This window comes from Citrus sinensis, chromosome 2, assembly GCF_022201045.2.
Source record: "Citrus sinensis cultivar Valencia sweet orange chromosome 2, DVS_A1.0, whole genome shotgun sequence".
Taxonomy (NCBI): domain Eukaryota; kingdom Viridiplantae; phylum Streptophyta; class Magnoliopsida; order Sapindales; family Rutaceae; genus Citrus; species Citrus sinensis.
In genome coordinates, this window is record NC_068557.1 from 27,803,125 (window position 1) to 27,818,787 (window position 15,663).

Genomic DNA, 15,663 nt, shown 5'->3' on the forward strand with positions numbered 1-15,663 from the left:
TAATAGAGAATATACAAAGATGAGAAATGGTGATGCCACATCACATCTTGTAATCCCAACCTTATATAAATAGTAGAAAATAGAACCGCACTTCACGCGGCTTTGAAAAAAAATTTAGTATTATATTTTTTTCTTACTTTACACTTAATGAAACTGATAAAAAATACGAATTGATTTTTTTTTAAGATAAGACAGCCTTATAAAAAATAGAAAAAGCTATTAGCCAGCAATACAAATAAAGAAGTAACGCAAGATAAAGAATAAAATGAGATAATATATTATAGAGTGATTTTATTCATTCCAATTGTGTGTGTACAAAACAAAAAGATGAGCTCTCCTTTTATAGTTACATAATCACTCCATGAAATTAATGAAAAATTATGTATCATAATTTCTTGTGAGATAGTGGGAGTTATAGGGAAGCTAAAGGTTGCTAATGAAAGATAGTAGGGAGACTAAGAAATATATGTTATGAACATCTACATTTATTTTAATAAATTTATAACACTCCTCCTTGGATGTTCATTACAAAGAATATGCCTTATTAAAATCGTTACATAATTGTTATTGTATAATAACAATCTAAATTAATTATGAGAAGATGAAAAGTCAAATTTAAAAGAAAAGTTTTCTATTTATTAGATAATAGAAAATATACAAAGATGAGAAATGGTGATGCCACGTCACCTCCTCAAGTCCCAACTTTATATATATATATATATATAGATGGGACATGTATGCCACAATGTTTTGATTTCCAGAACTGTAGTACACTCAAGAGCAAAAAATGTATGAACTGTCATTTATTACTTTATCAAATAAATGACATATCATCTTGTTTATAGACAGAATATGACATGGCTAAGAGCATAGATGACATGTTGTAAAAGCTTTAGAGTGAAAATTGTATGACTTGTCATGAATATATACATTCATCATATAGCTGCTATGTTTGAAAACTTCGAGGAGCATGTATGATGTGTCCTTGATAATTTTAGCACATAGATTATGGATGTGTCATATTATTATTTGATTAAATTATTTAAATAAAAATTATAATCAAGCTTATATTATTGAATATTAATAAATTTATACACACACATACAAAATTTTTCAATGAGATAGAGTTCCTGCATTTTATTAAAGTGCGGAAACAATTTTTACAATATTATAAATGGGTTATACAACATTAGGAATATCCATTCGCATGTTAATAAAGTGTGGAGACCCTTATTATAAAAAAGTGTGTGTGTGTATACGTACATATACATATACATATTATGAGAGAATTTCTTGGCCAAAATTCCAAAATTTCCTAGTGCCCATATGCATATTTTAATAGACAAAAAAAAAAAAAAATTTGATTCATAAACTTGGTGATATCCGTATATATACGTACTGAGTGATTCCAAAACCAAAAGCTGAAAGGGAACATTCGGATTGAAGAGCTCCAAATAAGCATTCTATGATCTATATATACTGTACCGCTCGGTCGGCTGAAATAAAAAATTGCCTCGCCTTTGGATTTGGGCCGGCAAGTTGTATATACGCTTCTATGCATAAAACTCGGTGCACACAGAGCCTAGCTAATTAATCAGCAATTTTGTTTGAAAAAGAATCCCAAAATCCTAAGCAAGATGACGATCTCCAACGTCTTCTTCCTTATATATATTCGTTTTCTTCTACATTTTCATACACAATTAGATAGAAACGGCGACTGAGCAGCAGCAGATTGATCTAGCCAAACGGGGAACTTGGAAAGCAGAGTTTTTGCTGAGTTTCCATTGCAAGCCTGAGGGGTTAACTAGAGCCATGCAGCCGTAACGAAGCGTCTCATGCATTTTACGTATATATTGTGGGAATAACAATAATGATACAATCGTAATCAACAGTTTGTAAACAGGTGTGTACAAAACTTGTTTACAAAGATCTGCGGCTGTATCATTATTCTTGTTAGAATTCAATTATGTAGTAGCTGCCTGTTGCAAACAATTAATTTGAGTTTAATCCGATCTGATCTTTAGTTTGCTTTGTGGATTAATGAATAATATTTATTTATTTTTTTACTGAGTAATATGGGTTTACTGCTAAGGAAAACGTATCAAACAATCAGTTTAGGTGCCTAAGGTTGTTTTTCACTAATGTATAAATTGACAAACCGAATCATTAATTAATTCTATGAAAATCATCCCAACAAAAATTTTTTTTGATTAATTTTCCTTAAATCGAATTATTCAATTTAAATCAAACGAATTGGTTTTTGAATCTCTGTCCAAGTGGAAGCCGCAGATTTGTCAGAAAATTCATAGTTTTTTGGAGATTTCGACGTCGTCACATTAATTTGATCCACTGGACGAGAAATTTTTCCAGATTTGAAATCACAACAAAGATAATAGCCATATTATCGCAGTAAAACCAAAAAAAAATTAAAACTATAATAATGACAAATCTACATCTTAGTGAAATAAATCATCATATATATTAAGGAAAAAAAAACTAAGTGTTATAAAGATTTCCATAAAAAATGGTCCTTTTGCCAAGTTCTTGTCATTAAAATTTAAATATTGACATGATTCTCTCTCTCTCTCTCTCTCTTTCTTTTTTAATTTTAGAATGATAAAAATATACATGGTGTTTCATTTTAAAAATTCTATATAGATTTATAATTTAATGGCGTAAATGTTTAAAATTTTAGTTAGCATGTATATTTTATAATATCATGTATATGATAGATTATAAATGTTTGATGTAAATCTCATTAAATATTTAGGTATAAGTAGGTTACTAAATAATTCGTTTATTTTGTGTATTGGTTTAGGATTTCAATATTTTTACAAGATTATTAAATAAGTCACGTATAGATCAGTCTAAAATTGACATGATATTGATAAGTACACGATCGGATAACCTGTTCTACTGACTCTACTTATCATATGTTTTGGAAAAAGGGGAGAGGAGAAAAAAAAACAAATTGATTTTAGAAATGTATGTGCGGTGGACATGCTAGAGTGGATGCAGGCATGACTAGAAATCATGTGGGCTCAGGTTCGAATCGTGCTGGTCCAGACTGATGCGATCATCTAAACTAGGCTTTCGCATAGTTACGTTAAAAATTGGAAAAATACTAAAGAGAGAGAAAAATGAGAGAAAGTGTGTTGAAAAGAAAGAGAGAGAGTGGGCTGAGTAGAGAGAGAGACAGAGCAAAATTCTCTTATATTTCTCTCTCTTTAGCATTACTCTAAAAATTGTAGTAGATTTGCAACTAAAATTTGAAAAAACTAGGCTTTTGGTATACTTACGTGAAAAAGTGTAGTAAATTTGCAACAATAATTTCAAAGTCATTTACTCCTTGGGATAGCAGTGGAGAGAGTAGGGGAGGGGACTGACATCTCCGTATCCATCCTCGATATTCTGCATATGTCATTGTCCTTATCAGAATTACTTGAGGGAATTCTCGTCCTCTCCTTGAATAATAACAGGAGATTCTTGAAGGTCCTCGATCCTCAAGCGACCGATATATTTTTAGTTTTCAATTTTAACTTAATTATATTAAAATAAAATTTTTAAATAAAAGTAAAGTTAAGGCAGTTGCTGGTTGTTGTAGAAAATTAGAAATTAGGCTTTATGATTTTACTTTAAATTTTATTTTATTAGATAAAAATTTAAAATATTTAATGAATATTATAATTAAAAAATTTTGAGCCAACAAGATCTTGTCCGGTTTTTTTAATGTCCTGAATAGATATTTAAGACTATGACTAGTTAAGTAGGCCTAAAAATTTAATACTATAAACATTTTGATATTTGTTATCTATACCAATATTTAATATTTTACAATTTAAATTTTATTATTTGTTCACTAATAATTTTAAAAAATAAAAATAAAATTAAAATGGGGAAATTGGGAGGGGATGAAGATTTTACTCATCCCCGTCCCTTCCCCGGATAAAACATCGTCCCCGTCCCTTCTTCAAATGAGAAATTAAGTATAAAATCATCTTCATACCCTCTTTGAATGGAGAAAATCTCTAAAAGTCTCCATCTCTGTTGGGATTTCTGTCATCTCTATTTACTCTATAGCTAACAAAAAAAATCTATATTATCCGTACTCTTTTATAGAAATTATTAACTTTTTTTTAATACGTCTAAATTATTAGCAATTGAATATAAGTAAATTTTTATTACGATTGACTACTTGTGCTTGAAACTTAAAAGTTTATTTTATTAATTAGCGGGGGTTCGATACCAAATATCCACACTGGGCGATGATCAAGTACCTATACCAATCTGACTATATCAAACCCATTGGTTGCGGACAAAAAGCTATGTCCAAAACCAAAAATTATTTAAGGCCAGCATTAATGCATTATTCAACATTTAGTGCAGTTCAAAAATACCAAGTTCATCTTCATATATACTATATATGTTGCAGATATTAACATATTTTATAAATATTCCACAAAATGCTAAAAGTAGAAGATGGGAAGACTATTTCAACACGTTTGATTCTGAACCCGGGACGGCACTAATTCTTTTTCCGAAAAAATAATTGGTTGTAATTATAACATAATAGCATGCAATTCAATCTTATATATTTAATTATTTACTATAAATAGAGCTCATCGTGCAACTGAATCTTCACAACATACACTTCATTCCTTCAGTATTTACTGCTTAGCTTCCAATATTTCTCTACAATTTTCTGTAGAAAGATCAAAATGGCCAAGAACATTTTGGTACTGAGTTTACTAGTCATCACTTGTGCCTTAGTTACTGCTTTTGAGCCTAGTCCTCTTCAAGATTTCTGCGTTGCAGATCTCAGTAGCTCAGCAAGAGTTAATGGCTTGGCCTGCATGGACCCAAAACTCGCACAGGCAGACCATTTTGTCTTCAGCGGACTGCATGTAGCAGGCAACACATCAAACCCACTTGGCTCAAGGGTTACTCCAGTCACAGTGGCTCAAATACCTGGACTCAACACTCTTGGCATCGCATTGGCTCGCATCGATTATGCACCGTGGGGAGTGGTTCCTCCACATGTTCACCCTCGTGCCACTGAGATTCTAACAGTCATCGAAGGAAGCCTTGAGGTCGGATTCGTGACATCTAACCCAGAAAACAGGCTCATCTCGAAGGTTCTTCAAAAGGGCGATGTGTTTGTGTTCCCAGTTGGACTTATCCACTTTCAACGTAATGTGGGTCATGGAAATGCCTTCTCAATCTCTGGATTGAGCAGCCAGAATCCTGGAGTCATCACCATTGCTAATACCGTTTTTGGATCTAATCCGGCCATTGCTGATGATCTTCTTGCTAAGGCCTTTCAGGTTGACAAGTCCGTTGTTGGTCAACTTCAAACAAAATTTTAGATTCTTTATAAATTGTTTAATTCCCTCAAAACAGGATTTAATCCTTGTGTATTGTATTCGTACTTAATTACAACTGAAATCCTGTGAATTTTTTTTCCCGAAAGGTTCCATTTGATCTTCGATGACGATCATAATATTCTGTCTTTTTTTTTTCGGATAATCCAATGTGATTATGACAGTATTATTGTTGCCTCAATTCTTGATACAAATGGGTATAAGACAAATAGACAATTTTACTAAAATAAATATCACATAATTTAGTTAAGAAAATAACTATATATGTAAATAAAGATTTTTTTCCCCAAAGAAAAGCACCTCTAATATATAAAACGTTACATTAAAGTCAAAACTACTAACGCTTATGATCAAATGTTCCAAGAATATTATCAGTACAGGATTTTTATGGCTCAGTACTTATTTGTTGTGGAAAGGACTTGACAAATCAAAAGTTTCAAACTTGCATCATTTAAGTCCTTTTTGTTTATGTTTTGCTCTATTCGAGCTACTCACCGAATTTGAACAGACATAAAATAACATTTTAACCATAGTAGTGGCTACAAGTTAATTATGTTTCAATATATTACTAGTAAACCTGTGTTACAATCATGACATAATTATGAGAAATCCGAATCCAGTGTGTTAATTTCAATCAGTGAATTATGTTTATTAAATTCGCTACGTAAAAATATTCCCAAATGAAATTGCCATGTATTAGCTTTAGTTCATCCAAGAGAAGGGACTCTCAAATCCAATACACTGAATAGTTTTCTGACTTTTATTATAATTTTTATAAATAAAAGCAAGAAAATTACGAACCATCCAATATCTGATGGTAACCACTTCACTGTCTCACAATGGTCAATATAGTAGTTCTCTATCATTGTATGAAAAAATGACAGTGGATTTGGAGGCCCTGAAATAGTTTTCATGAACTTTTACAATTTTTTTTGAAAAATTAAAAAAAACTCTAAAATTAAGGGAACTTGTGTGATTGATGTGAAACTCTTTGAGATATCTTTTTATAGCCAAATAGATTTTGGTGCCCAATTTGGTCCTAGAATCAAAGGAAAGCATACAGTTTTTGACATTTAAAGGGCAATTGCACGATTGTGTTGAATTTCAAACTAGTTTTTTGTACATACATAAATATTAGTAAAACTATACCATAAGAAAAAAAAAGTCAATACGAAAGATAAAATAATCATTACGAATTTTAGAAAAAAATTTCAAAGAATAAAAAAAATTCTCGAAAAAGTTACAAAAATTTATTGGATTGACGTGAAACTCTTTGAGAGGCCTTTTTATAGGTTAAATATGTTTTGGCAGGAAAAAAAAAAAAAAAAAAAAAAAAAAAAAACATTTTGTTTTCCCAATCTAATTTGGGCCTAGAACCAAAGGCTATGGCATAGAGCTTTTGACCTTTTAAGTTAAAAGGTTGATTTTATGATAATATTGAATTTTGAGCTATTTTTTCACACATATAGATATTGGTGAAATTAGGCATAGGGCAACGAAAGTCAATTTGGAAGTCTGAAACAATGTTTATGAATTTTCAAAAAAAAATCTAAAAAATCAGAAAAATCCTAATAAATTAGGAGAACTAGTCAGATTGATATGAAACTCTTTGGGAGGTTTTTTTATTATAAAAAATTTAATTTTTTTTCTTAGACCCAATTTGGGCTTAGAACCAAACATAATACACTGTTTTAGACTTTTAAAGCGATTTCACGATCGAATGGAATTTCAAGTTAATTTTTTGTACGCACGTAAATATTAGTGAAATTAGACCATATGAAAAAATATGAGTTGATTTCAAGTCAATTTTTTGTACGCATGTAGATATTAGTGAAATTAGACCATAGAAAAAAAATATGCGTCGATTTGGAGGCCCAAAATAATGTTTATGAATTTTCAAAATTTTCTAAGAAATTGAAAAAAAAATCCTCAAAAGTTAAAAGAACTTATAGGAATGATATTGGTTTAGCGCATGTTTTGGGCCAAGATATTTAGACAATTTGTTCTGATTTTCTCATAAAAAAATCCTATAATAATTCTTGAGTTAAAGGAAATAATTTCTTAGTTAAGAAAATATACAACAAAAGTAGCACTGAAGTGTATTTTAACTTTAGCATTCGAGAAATGTATGGTAGAATTCATTTTTTCTCCCGATTCTTCAATGGAAATACATAAGAAAGGTTTCACAAATAATTAATATCACAATATGTCGATCACATCTAAAAATGCAACACACATGACACGTTGATCTAATTCATTTTTCAGGGAATCAGTTTAAAATAATCTAAGATTTTGTTTGAAGTTGACCAACAACGGACTTATCAAGCTGAAAGGCCTTGGCAAGAAGATCATCAGCAATGGACGGATTGGATCCGAAAACAGCATTAGCAATAGTGATGACTCCAGGATTCTGGCTGCTCAATGCGGAGATTGAGAAGGCATTTCCATGACCCACATTACGCTGAAAGTGAGCAAGTCCAATCGGGAACACAAACACATCACCCTTCTTAAGAACCTTTGTGATGAGCCTGTTTTCTGGGTTAGATGTCACGAATCCGACGTCAAGGCTTCCTTCGATGACTGTTAAAATCTCGGTGGCACGAGGATGAACATGAGGAGGAATCACTCCCCATGGTGCGTAGTCGATGCGAGCCAATGAGGCACCAAGAGTGTTGAGTCCAGGTATTTGAGCCACTGTTACTGGTGTAACCCTTGAGCCAAGTGGGTTTGATGTGTTGCCAGCTACATGCAGTCCGCTGAATGTAAAATGGTTGGCCTGTGCGAGTTTTGGGTCCATGCAGGCGAAGCCATTAACCCTTGCAGAGCCACTGGGGTCTGCAACGCAGAAATCTTGAAGAGGACTGGGCTCAAAAGCAACAACTAGAGCACAAGTGACGGTTAGTAAATTCAATACCAAAATGTGCTTGGCCATTTTGATTGATCTCTCTTAATTCTTTTTCTTTTTTTTTTTAATATATCTAGCAAAGAAAATATCAATTGCAAGCCAAGAAGTGAGGTGAATAGATTCAATTGCATGAACTCTATTTATAGCCAGTAGAAGATTGGAATGCATTTTTTACAATTAATTATAATATAATTACATGCATAAAGAATTATAGTACTTAGTGGAAAAGCGGTGCCGTCCAAGCTTCGAACGTGTTGAAATAGTCATTCATTCAGCAAAAATGAATATATATCTCTATATATATCTGTCTAAAATACATAATATATGTCTCTATATATATATCTATCTAAAATACACATCTATCTAAAATACACATGACAATTAATGCTGTAACTTAATGCGGACAGCCAGGCTCAATATGCCGATTGTCTCACAGTACTGTATTTTATTTTCATCTAAAATTTGGCTGTAGAATAAACTGTTTGTAGTTAGGAATTTTAAAGCATAGGAAAATCTGAAAAAATATATAAACTGTGCAGTTAAAATACTTAAGTTTAAATCTTTTAAACCTCATAGTTTTAAAATTTTTCTAAATTTTTTTCGTATTTTAAAATTTCAAATTAAAAACTATATATATATATATATATATATATGGGATAACATAAGTGATGATCTAATCAATAACTCTGAATTTTATTAAAATTTAGGACGATTTAACAAAAAGAATAATATTATAAAAATATATTTTATCAATTTATCCCGAACTTTAATCTCGAATTATAAATCCGAATAGGAAAACTTCCGGTAATATAAAGGGTGCGTTTGCGGAGCACTCTAGAATATTCCCCAAGAATAAAAAGTGGAGAGGAGAGCACACCGCAACTACCCTAAATACATGCAAAATACATATCCAATATTCACTATTCAGTCGGCAATGCTGCATAAATAACTACTGCTTGTTGTCAAAAATAAGTGTACGTGTCTTGTTGTTGTCCATCGGCCGCTTGAACTGAAGATGCCAGACTCCTTCAAGCTCTACAGAGAATTGCTTTAATTCTTAATCTATCAAAGACTATTTCTCCCTTAACTACTGAAAAATCGACGCATCACAAAGGTCCTTCAGAAGGGTGATGTGTTTGTATTGCATTCCCTGTTGGACTTAATTGTTTACTTTTTTGATATTAATCACGAGGTATCCTGGGGAGGGCCCCAACTGTGGGAGGCACCTTTAAGCTCATACCACAACCCAGACTAGAAATCCCCGCTCGAACCGGGAGGCACAGGTTCTCCCAATAAAGGCGACTTCCCTGCGACTCGAACTAGGGAGCAAACCCAGTCAAGCCACTTAAGGGGACTCCATTGCCAGTGGAGCCAACACTTTGTTGGTACTTAATTGTTTACTTTCAAATAAATGTTTGGAAATGGAAATAAATGCCTTTTCAATCTCTTCATTGAGCAACCAAAACCCTGGCGTCTTCAACCGTTGCTCAAGCTGTTAGCATAATTTAAAAAGTGATCTGATAACCGTAAACAAGGAAGAATAAACACCTTCAACTGAAAGGGTTTCAGTAGTTTACAATTAATTATTTGATGAGTTCGTCTCTGTTTGATGCTGATATCGCAATGTACGTGTTTAGGTGTTTATTAACAAAGGTTTTGATTTTATATTATTGTTGTTGGTAAGCGAAAAATAAACAAAATCAAGTTTTGGGCTCACCGATATTTATTACCCTATGAAATCAAAGGTTTATTCACCGATATTTATACTTGGTAGGTAGATTATTTGCTTATAAAAATGATTGGCCTGTGCAAGTTTTGGGTCCATGCAGGCAAAGCCATTAACCCTTCCTGAGCCATCAGTCTGCAACGCAGAAATCTTGAAGAGGACTAGGCTCAAAAGCAACAACTAGAGCACAAGTGATGGCTAGTAAACTTAATACCAAAATGTGCTTCGCCATTTTGATCGATCTCTCTTAATTCTCTTGTTTTTAACACAAACTATGAATAGCAAGAAAATATCAATTGAGAACCAAGAAGTGAGGTGAAGATTCAATTGCGTGAACTCTATTTCTGGCTAGCCAGTTAGTAATTGTAGAACATTGCATTTAATTACATGCATGATATTAAAATACAATATAACTTGGATAAAGAATGATATTCCTTAGTCGAAATAAGGTAAAGCGGTGCCGTCTAAGCTTCCAAGGTGTTGAAACAATCTTTCTCTCCTCTCTCTCTCTCTCTCTCTCTCTCTCTCTATATATATATATATATATATATATTGGTCTTAACCACGAGATATCTTGAGGAGGGCCTTAACTGTGGGAGGCACCTTTAAGCATGTACCACAACCTAGACTACAAGTCCCCACTCGAACTGGAAGGCACAAGTTCTCCCAATAAAGGCGACTTCCCTGCGACTCGAAATGGGGAGCAAACCCAGTCAAGCCACTTAAGGGAACTCCATTGCCAGTGGAGCCAACACTTTGTTGGTCTCTCTCTCTATATATATAGTCCTTCTTTAGTGTGGGCACGCTCATTTATTTTATGCGAACACACTATTAAATCATACAATTTAATAAAGTCACTTTAATTAACCATTAAGCCGCATAGTTTAATAATGTATCTACACAAAAAAAAAAAAAGAGACCGTGAGAATAATTATGCATTATGTAGTGAGGATATCCTCACTTTATTAAAATGAGAATATCAGTAAAATACAAAAAAACACAGGTTTCAATACACTGATAAACAAAAAAATATAGTATCCAATATATTTAGATATGTATTTTTTTATAATTTTCTAACATACTCATTTAAATAAAATAAGGATATTCTCATTAGAGAAAAACTATATGCATGTATGTATGTGTGTAATTTTTATTATATAATGCATCCTCTCCTCGATTGAGTTTAATGCAGTAAGATAATCTGATAATCTTGCTTCTTGACAACAGATTAATAATGTGTCTTCTTCTTGTCCATCGGCTGCTGAAACTGAAGATTCCAGACTCCTTCAAACTTAATTTCCAAATTAATTAATTAAGTAGGGAGCAGGATTAATGAATTGCTTTCTTTATCAAAGACTCGTTTTCAATAGTACCCACAATTATTCGCAATGTTTGTATTAAAATATTCCTTCAAATTTGTTTGCACATTATGCTGTTTTAGAAATTCTTATACAATTTATCAACAAAGTCTTTGATTCTATATCACAATTATTATTAATTGAAGAATTGTACATTGGGGTGAATAAATTTTGGCTATGCATATAATTTAGAGGCAACCCTTTATTTTTCAATATTAGTTAGGCACATCCTTTTACATAAAATTAGAGCAAAACTCGCCATATATTGACCTGTGTCAAGGGTGTAGCAGAAAGATCTGCTTGTGTATATGATTAGAAGTGTAAAGATTTCAAAAAAATCCCACGAAATTTAAAAAAATTAAAGCAACCATCAATTCTTAAACTAATTTTTAAATATGAACTGAGCATTTGAACTTGTATGGTTATCTTCGGCTCAGTTAATACGTCTCTTCCCTTAATTATTTACCGTAGATAAGAAGATTTGTATCAATGCTAATTGTCATAAGTTGCATATCTGAAAATTACAACAAGCATGTTTACTGTCGTGGTTCAATTTACACACACACACACACACACAGACCTCCCAATGTGATAAGCAATTCCAATGATATACACAAAGCATTAAAATATTAAACATTCACAGTTGTATCTATGATATCCTTTCGCAACTTCTATGATCTGTTGTTATATTGAAGTGGAGTTCTGCCATTATTTCAGTTACAAAGGTAGTTTGCACAATTGTCATAAGATCAATCTTTAGATTAATGAGTTTGATTTTATCTCATTGGTTTTCAAAATTTTCAAGTATTTCCAATTCAATGTATTCCCCGATATACTGCTTTCACATGTAGTTATAAAAATATTACAAGCTGGTTGACATAATTAATTAATCTGGAATCTTGCGAACTTGATTAGAAAGACTTTGAAACAAATAAAAATCCCAAAATGTAAATGATAAGTAAAGTTACAACACACAAGACCACACACGGATGAAATTCATTTTTCAGGAAATCAATTTAAGACAAATCTAAAATTTTGTTTGAAGTTGATCGACAACGGACTTGTCAACCTGAAAGGCCTTGGCAAGAATATCAGCAGCAATGGCCGGGTTAGATCCGAAAACGGCATTAGCAATAGTGATGACTCCAGGATTCTGGCTGCTCAATGCAGAGATTGAGAAGGCATTTCCATGACCCACATTGCGTTGAAAGTGAACGAGTCCAATCGGGAACACAAACACATCACCCTTTTGAAGAACCTTCGTGATGAGCCTGTTTTCTGGGTTAGATGTCACGAATCCGACCTCAAGGCTTCCTTCGATGACTGTTAGAATCTCAGTGGCACGGGGGTGAACATGAGGAGGAACCACTCCCCATGGTGCGTAATCGATGCGAGCCAATGAGACGCCAAGAGTGTTGAGTCCGGGTATTTGAGCCACTGTGACCGGTGTCACCCTAGAGCCAAGTGGGTTTTCTGTGTTGCCAGCTACATGCAGTCCGCTGAAGGAAAAGTGGCTAGCCTGTGCGAGTTTTGGGTCCATGCAGGCGAAGCCGTTGACTCTTACGGGGCCACTGGGGTCTGCAACGCAGAAATCTTGAAGAGGGCTAGGCTCAAAAGCAAGTGCAAGATTAGCACAAGTGATCGCTAGTAAACTCAGTACCAAAATGCGCCTGGCCATTTTGATTGATCTCTCTTGATTAGAGCAGATATTAATATTAAGCGAAGAAGTGCGGTGAGGATTCAATTGCATGAACTCTATTTATAGCCAGTAACGTAGTAGTAGTAGAGCGTTGCAATTACTTCCATGATATTAAAATACAAAATAAAATATGGATAAAGAATCATAGTCCTAAATGGAAATTAAAGCGGTGCCGTCTAAGCTTCAAACGTGTTGAAATAGTCTTCGTTCTTTGACTTAAAATTTGAGCATTTTGTGGATATATAAAAGTTAAATGATCTTTACTATAATTCCCCCGTATAATTAAGCCGATTGCCTCACGCTGTGTTTATTACTTGTAATTAATTTTTCGACGTATATACCTTCTGACTGCATTCTTTTCCCGATTAATTAAGTTTGATACAGTCAGATAATCCGATCAATCCTTGTGATTACTTCAGCAGTGTTGCCAAATGGTTAGTACATTTGCTTCTTGACAAGAAAATAATTCCTTCTTGTCTGTCGGCCGCTTAAACTGAAGATGCCAGACTCCTTCAAACTTAATTTCCAAATTAATTAATTACGAGTTGAGGGTTAATTAATTGCTTGTTTTTATTTTTTATGTTGTTTACTGATTTGTTTGTTAAATATTTGAAGTTTGAAATTTTATTAATTTCATATCTTTTCTCAACTTTTTTGTTTGTTTTTTTGTAATTTACATATGATTTTTAAATATTTATATCTTAATAGAAAAAGTTAACATTTGTGACTTTTTTTCTAAATGAGAAAATATCTCAATGAGAAGTAGATATCGTATTAAAAAATGTCTCTATTAAATATATTTATTTCCTAAACAAAATTCTTTTTTTTTTCTTTTTTATATTTACAAGGACAAAAATGTCAAACAATCATGTTTAAGATTTTTATTTATTTATTTATTAAAATAAACAAAATGTCACTATATGTTCAAATCTTAAAAAAAGAAAAATAAACATGTCATTTAGATACTTATATTTAAATCCATTTCGATTTCAGATTAAACGACTGAGCGACTTCTGCTTTATGTATAAACAAACTTAGAATTCACTCTACGTTTTGTTGTACTTAAATATTATGGACTAGAATAAACCATTTTAATTATTTTATATTTTACCAGATTAACTAATGCCAAATACTAAGGAGTAACTTTGGTAGACTTATTTATTATGTGATCAAATATTATGTTAAATAATCTAATTTTGTAACACCTTATATAGTAATATATTATAGACAAGTATAACATTTAATTACATTATTTTAGATTATAATGAACTGAGTAATTTTGCAGTAACATATGAGGGGTCCCTAATCCCTAACTCAGCTAATCTATTTAAGTAACTTTGAACCATTCATAGTTACTATTCATTCATTTTGGTTCTTGACTAAGAGCGTAAAAAGCCCCTTGCTCTCTCGCCCTTTTTCACCTTTGTGTGTGTGTGTGGATTGTTGAAGACTTAAGTTGTGATTTGCAACAAATCAAAAGAATGCTGGAGTTGTAACTGAACTTGACAAGAAACTGTTGATGCCAAAATCTGGTTGAGTCAGTTAGCAGCTTGATACCAGATCCCTGCATCAACATTAAATTTGTTTTGTTTTAAAAGTATTATTAAAGTAAGCCAAAATAACCAATATTCAGCCTTTTCCAGATTATGCTAATTGTACTTCTTATTACACTTCCTTGACAATTATGGGAATTTATGCAATGTGAATGACAACTACCATAAAAAAGACAACGTATATATGCATAATTTCTAATGCTCTTTTTTGCGAAAGTATAATGAAGCTATGGTTAAGAATAATTCATGCTCTCAATTAGTTTGATGCATATATTGAATCAACTGAATCAGAACCTAGATTTTAGTCCTTGGCTCCTGGGCAGTGTTCTTTTGAGCGTCACTCCCTATAATTTCCGTTGCTGCTTTTGCTTTCCAATCCAATTAATTTCACCATCTTGAGTGTTCCTCTGTAGAGTCCTAAGCTTGCTCTTTGCAATTTTGAGGCTGCGATTTCTTTTTTTCTTAATTTTTGTTTTATTCTTTTATTACATTTACATAAGATTTTTAATTCATAAAAACGAGAAAGGGCATATTTAGTTTTTCATGTAAACTTGATAACTGATTTGAGCGTTGGAGGGTTTACGCCGGAAAAACTTTCGACACCTCTGACCATTCTCTATAATTTTAAGTACTTGCTGATCATCTGCTGATAGTCGAAGGATCTTCTTGGAGATCAACCAGCAACTTCCCACCAAACAAATTTAATGCTTATGCATGGATATGAGATCGAGTTACTAACCAACTCATCTAGATTTTGGCATCAACAAAAACATTTAGATATGACAAATAAAGATGAGAAATCTTACAATTCTCTCCTAAACAAGTGCATGAATGAATATGTAAGATTATGAGTTTAAGTCTAAAAAAATTTCAGCACATTTTTCTTGGAGTCCAAACGCACTCCCCAATCGTGGCAATTAATTAATTAACTATTCTTTGATTCGCATCTCCATTGCAGTTTCTGGAAGTCGAAATTTGTTAGCTTAAGTAGTATAAAGCTTTAATTTAATCTCCTAATAATATTCATTAATATGTTTTGTT

The 15,663-nt window shown here is 32.5% G+C and overlaps 3 protein-coding genes across 3 annotated transcripts; 1 reads left to right on the top strand and 2 right to left on the bottom strand.

Moving 5' to 3' along the window:
- Positions 1-4,657: 4,657 nt before the first annotated feature.
- On the top strand, positions 4,658-5,460 carry LOC102616834 (putative germin-like protein 2-1). The gene has a single exon (XM_006468275.3). It carries the CDS (start codon positions 4,719-4,721, stop codon positions 5,364-5,366), a length of 648 nt encoding a protein of 215 aa, XP_006468338.2. The 5' UTR covers positions 4,658-4,718; the 3' UTR covers positions 5,367-5,460.
- A 2,067-nt stretch (positions 5,461-7,527) lies between these two features.
- Positions 7,528-8,377, bottom strand: LOC102621730 (putative germin-like protein 2-1). The gene has a single exon (XM_006468292.3). The coding sequence runs from the start codon at positions 8,311-8,313 to the stop codon at positions 7,666-7,668; it is 648 nt and encodes a 215-aa protein (XP_006468355.1). The 5' UTR covers positions 8,314-8,377; the 3' UTR covers positions 7,528-7,665.
- Positions 8,378-12,201: 3,824 nt separating this feature from the next.
- On the bottom strand, positions 12,202-13,112 carry LOC102616247 (putative germin-like protein 2-1). Its single transcript, XM_006468273.3, has one exon. It carries the CDS (start codon positions 13,046-13,048, stop codon positions 12,398-12,400), a length of 651 nt encoding a protein of 216 aa, XP_006468336.2. The 5' UTR covers positions 13,049-13,112; the 3' UTR covers positions 12,202-12,397.
- Between the last annotated feature and the right edge of the window lie 2,551 nt (positions 13,113-15,663).

What these genes read in the sequence shown, in the direction of transcription:
- LOC102621730 (XM_006468292.3), bottom strand. Translation starts at nt 8,313, where the DNA reads ATGGCCAAGCACATTTTGGTATTGAATTTACTAACCGTCACTTGTGCT.
- LOC102616247 (XM_006468273.3), bottom strand. Translation starts at nt 13,048, where the DNA reads ATGGCCAGGCGCATTTTGGTACTGAGTTTACTAGCGATCACTTGTGCT.
- LOC102616834 (XM_006468275.3), top strand. Translation starts at nt 4,719, where the DNA reads ATGGCCAAGAACATTTTGGTACTGAGTTTACTAGTCATCACTTGTGCC.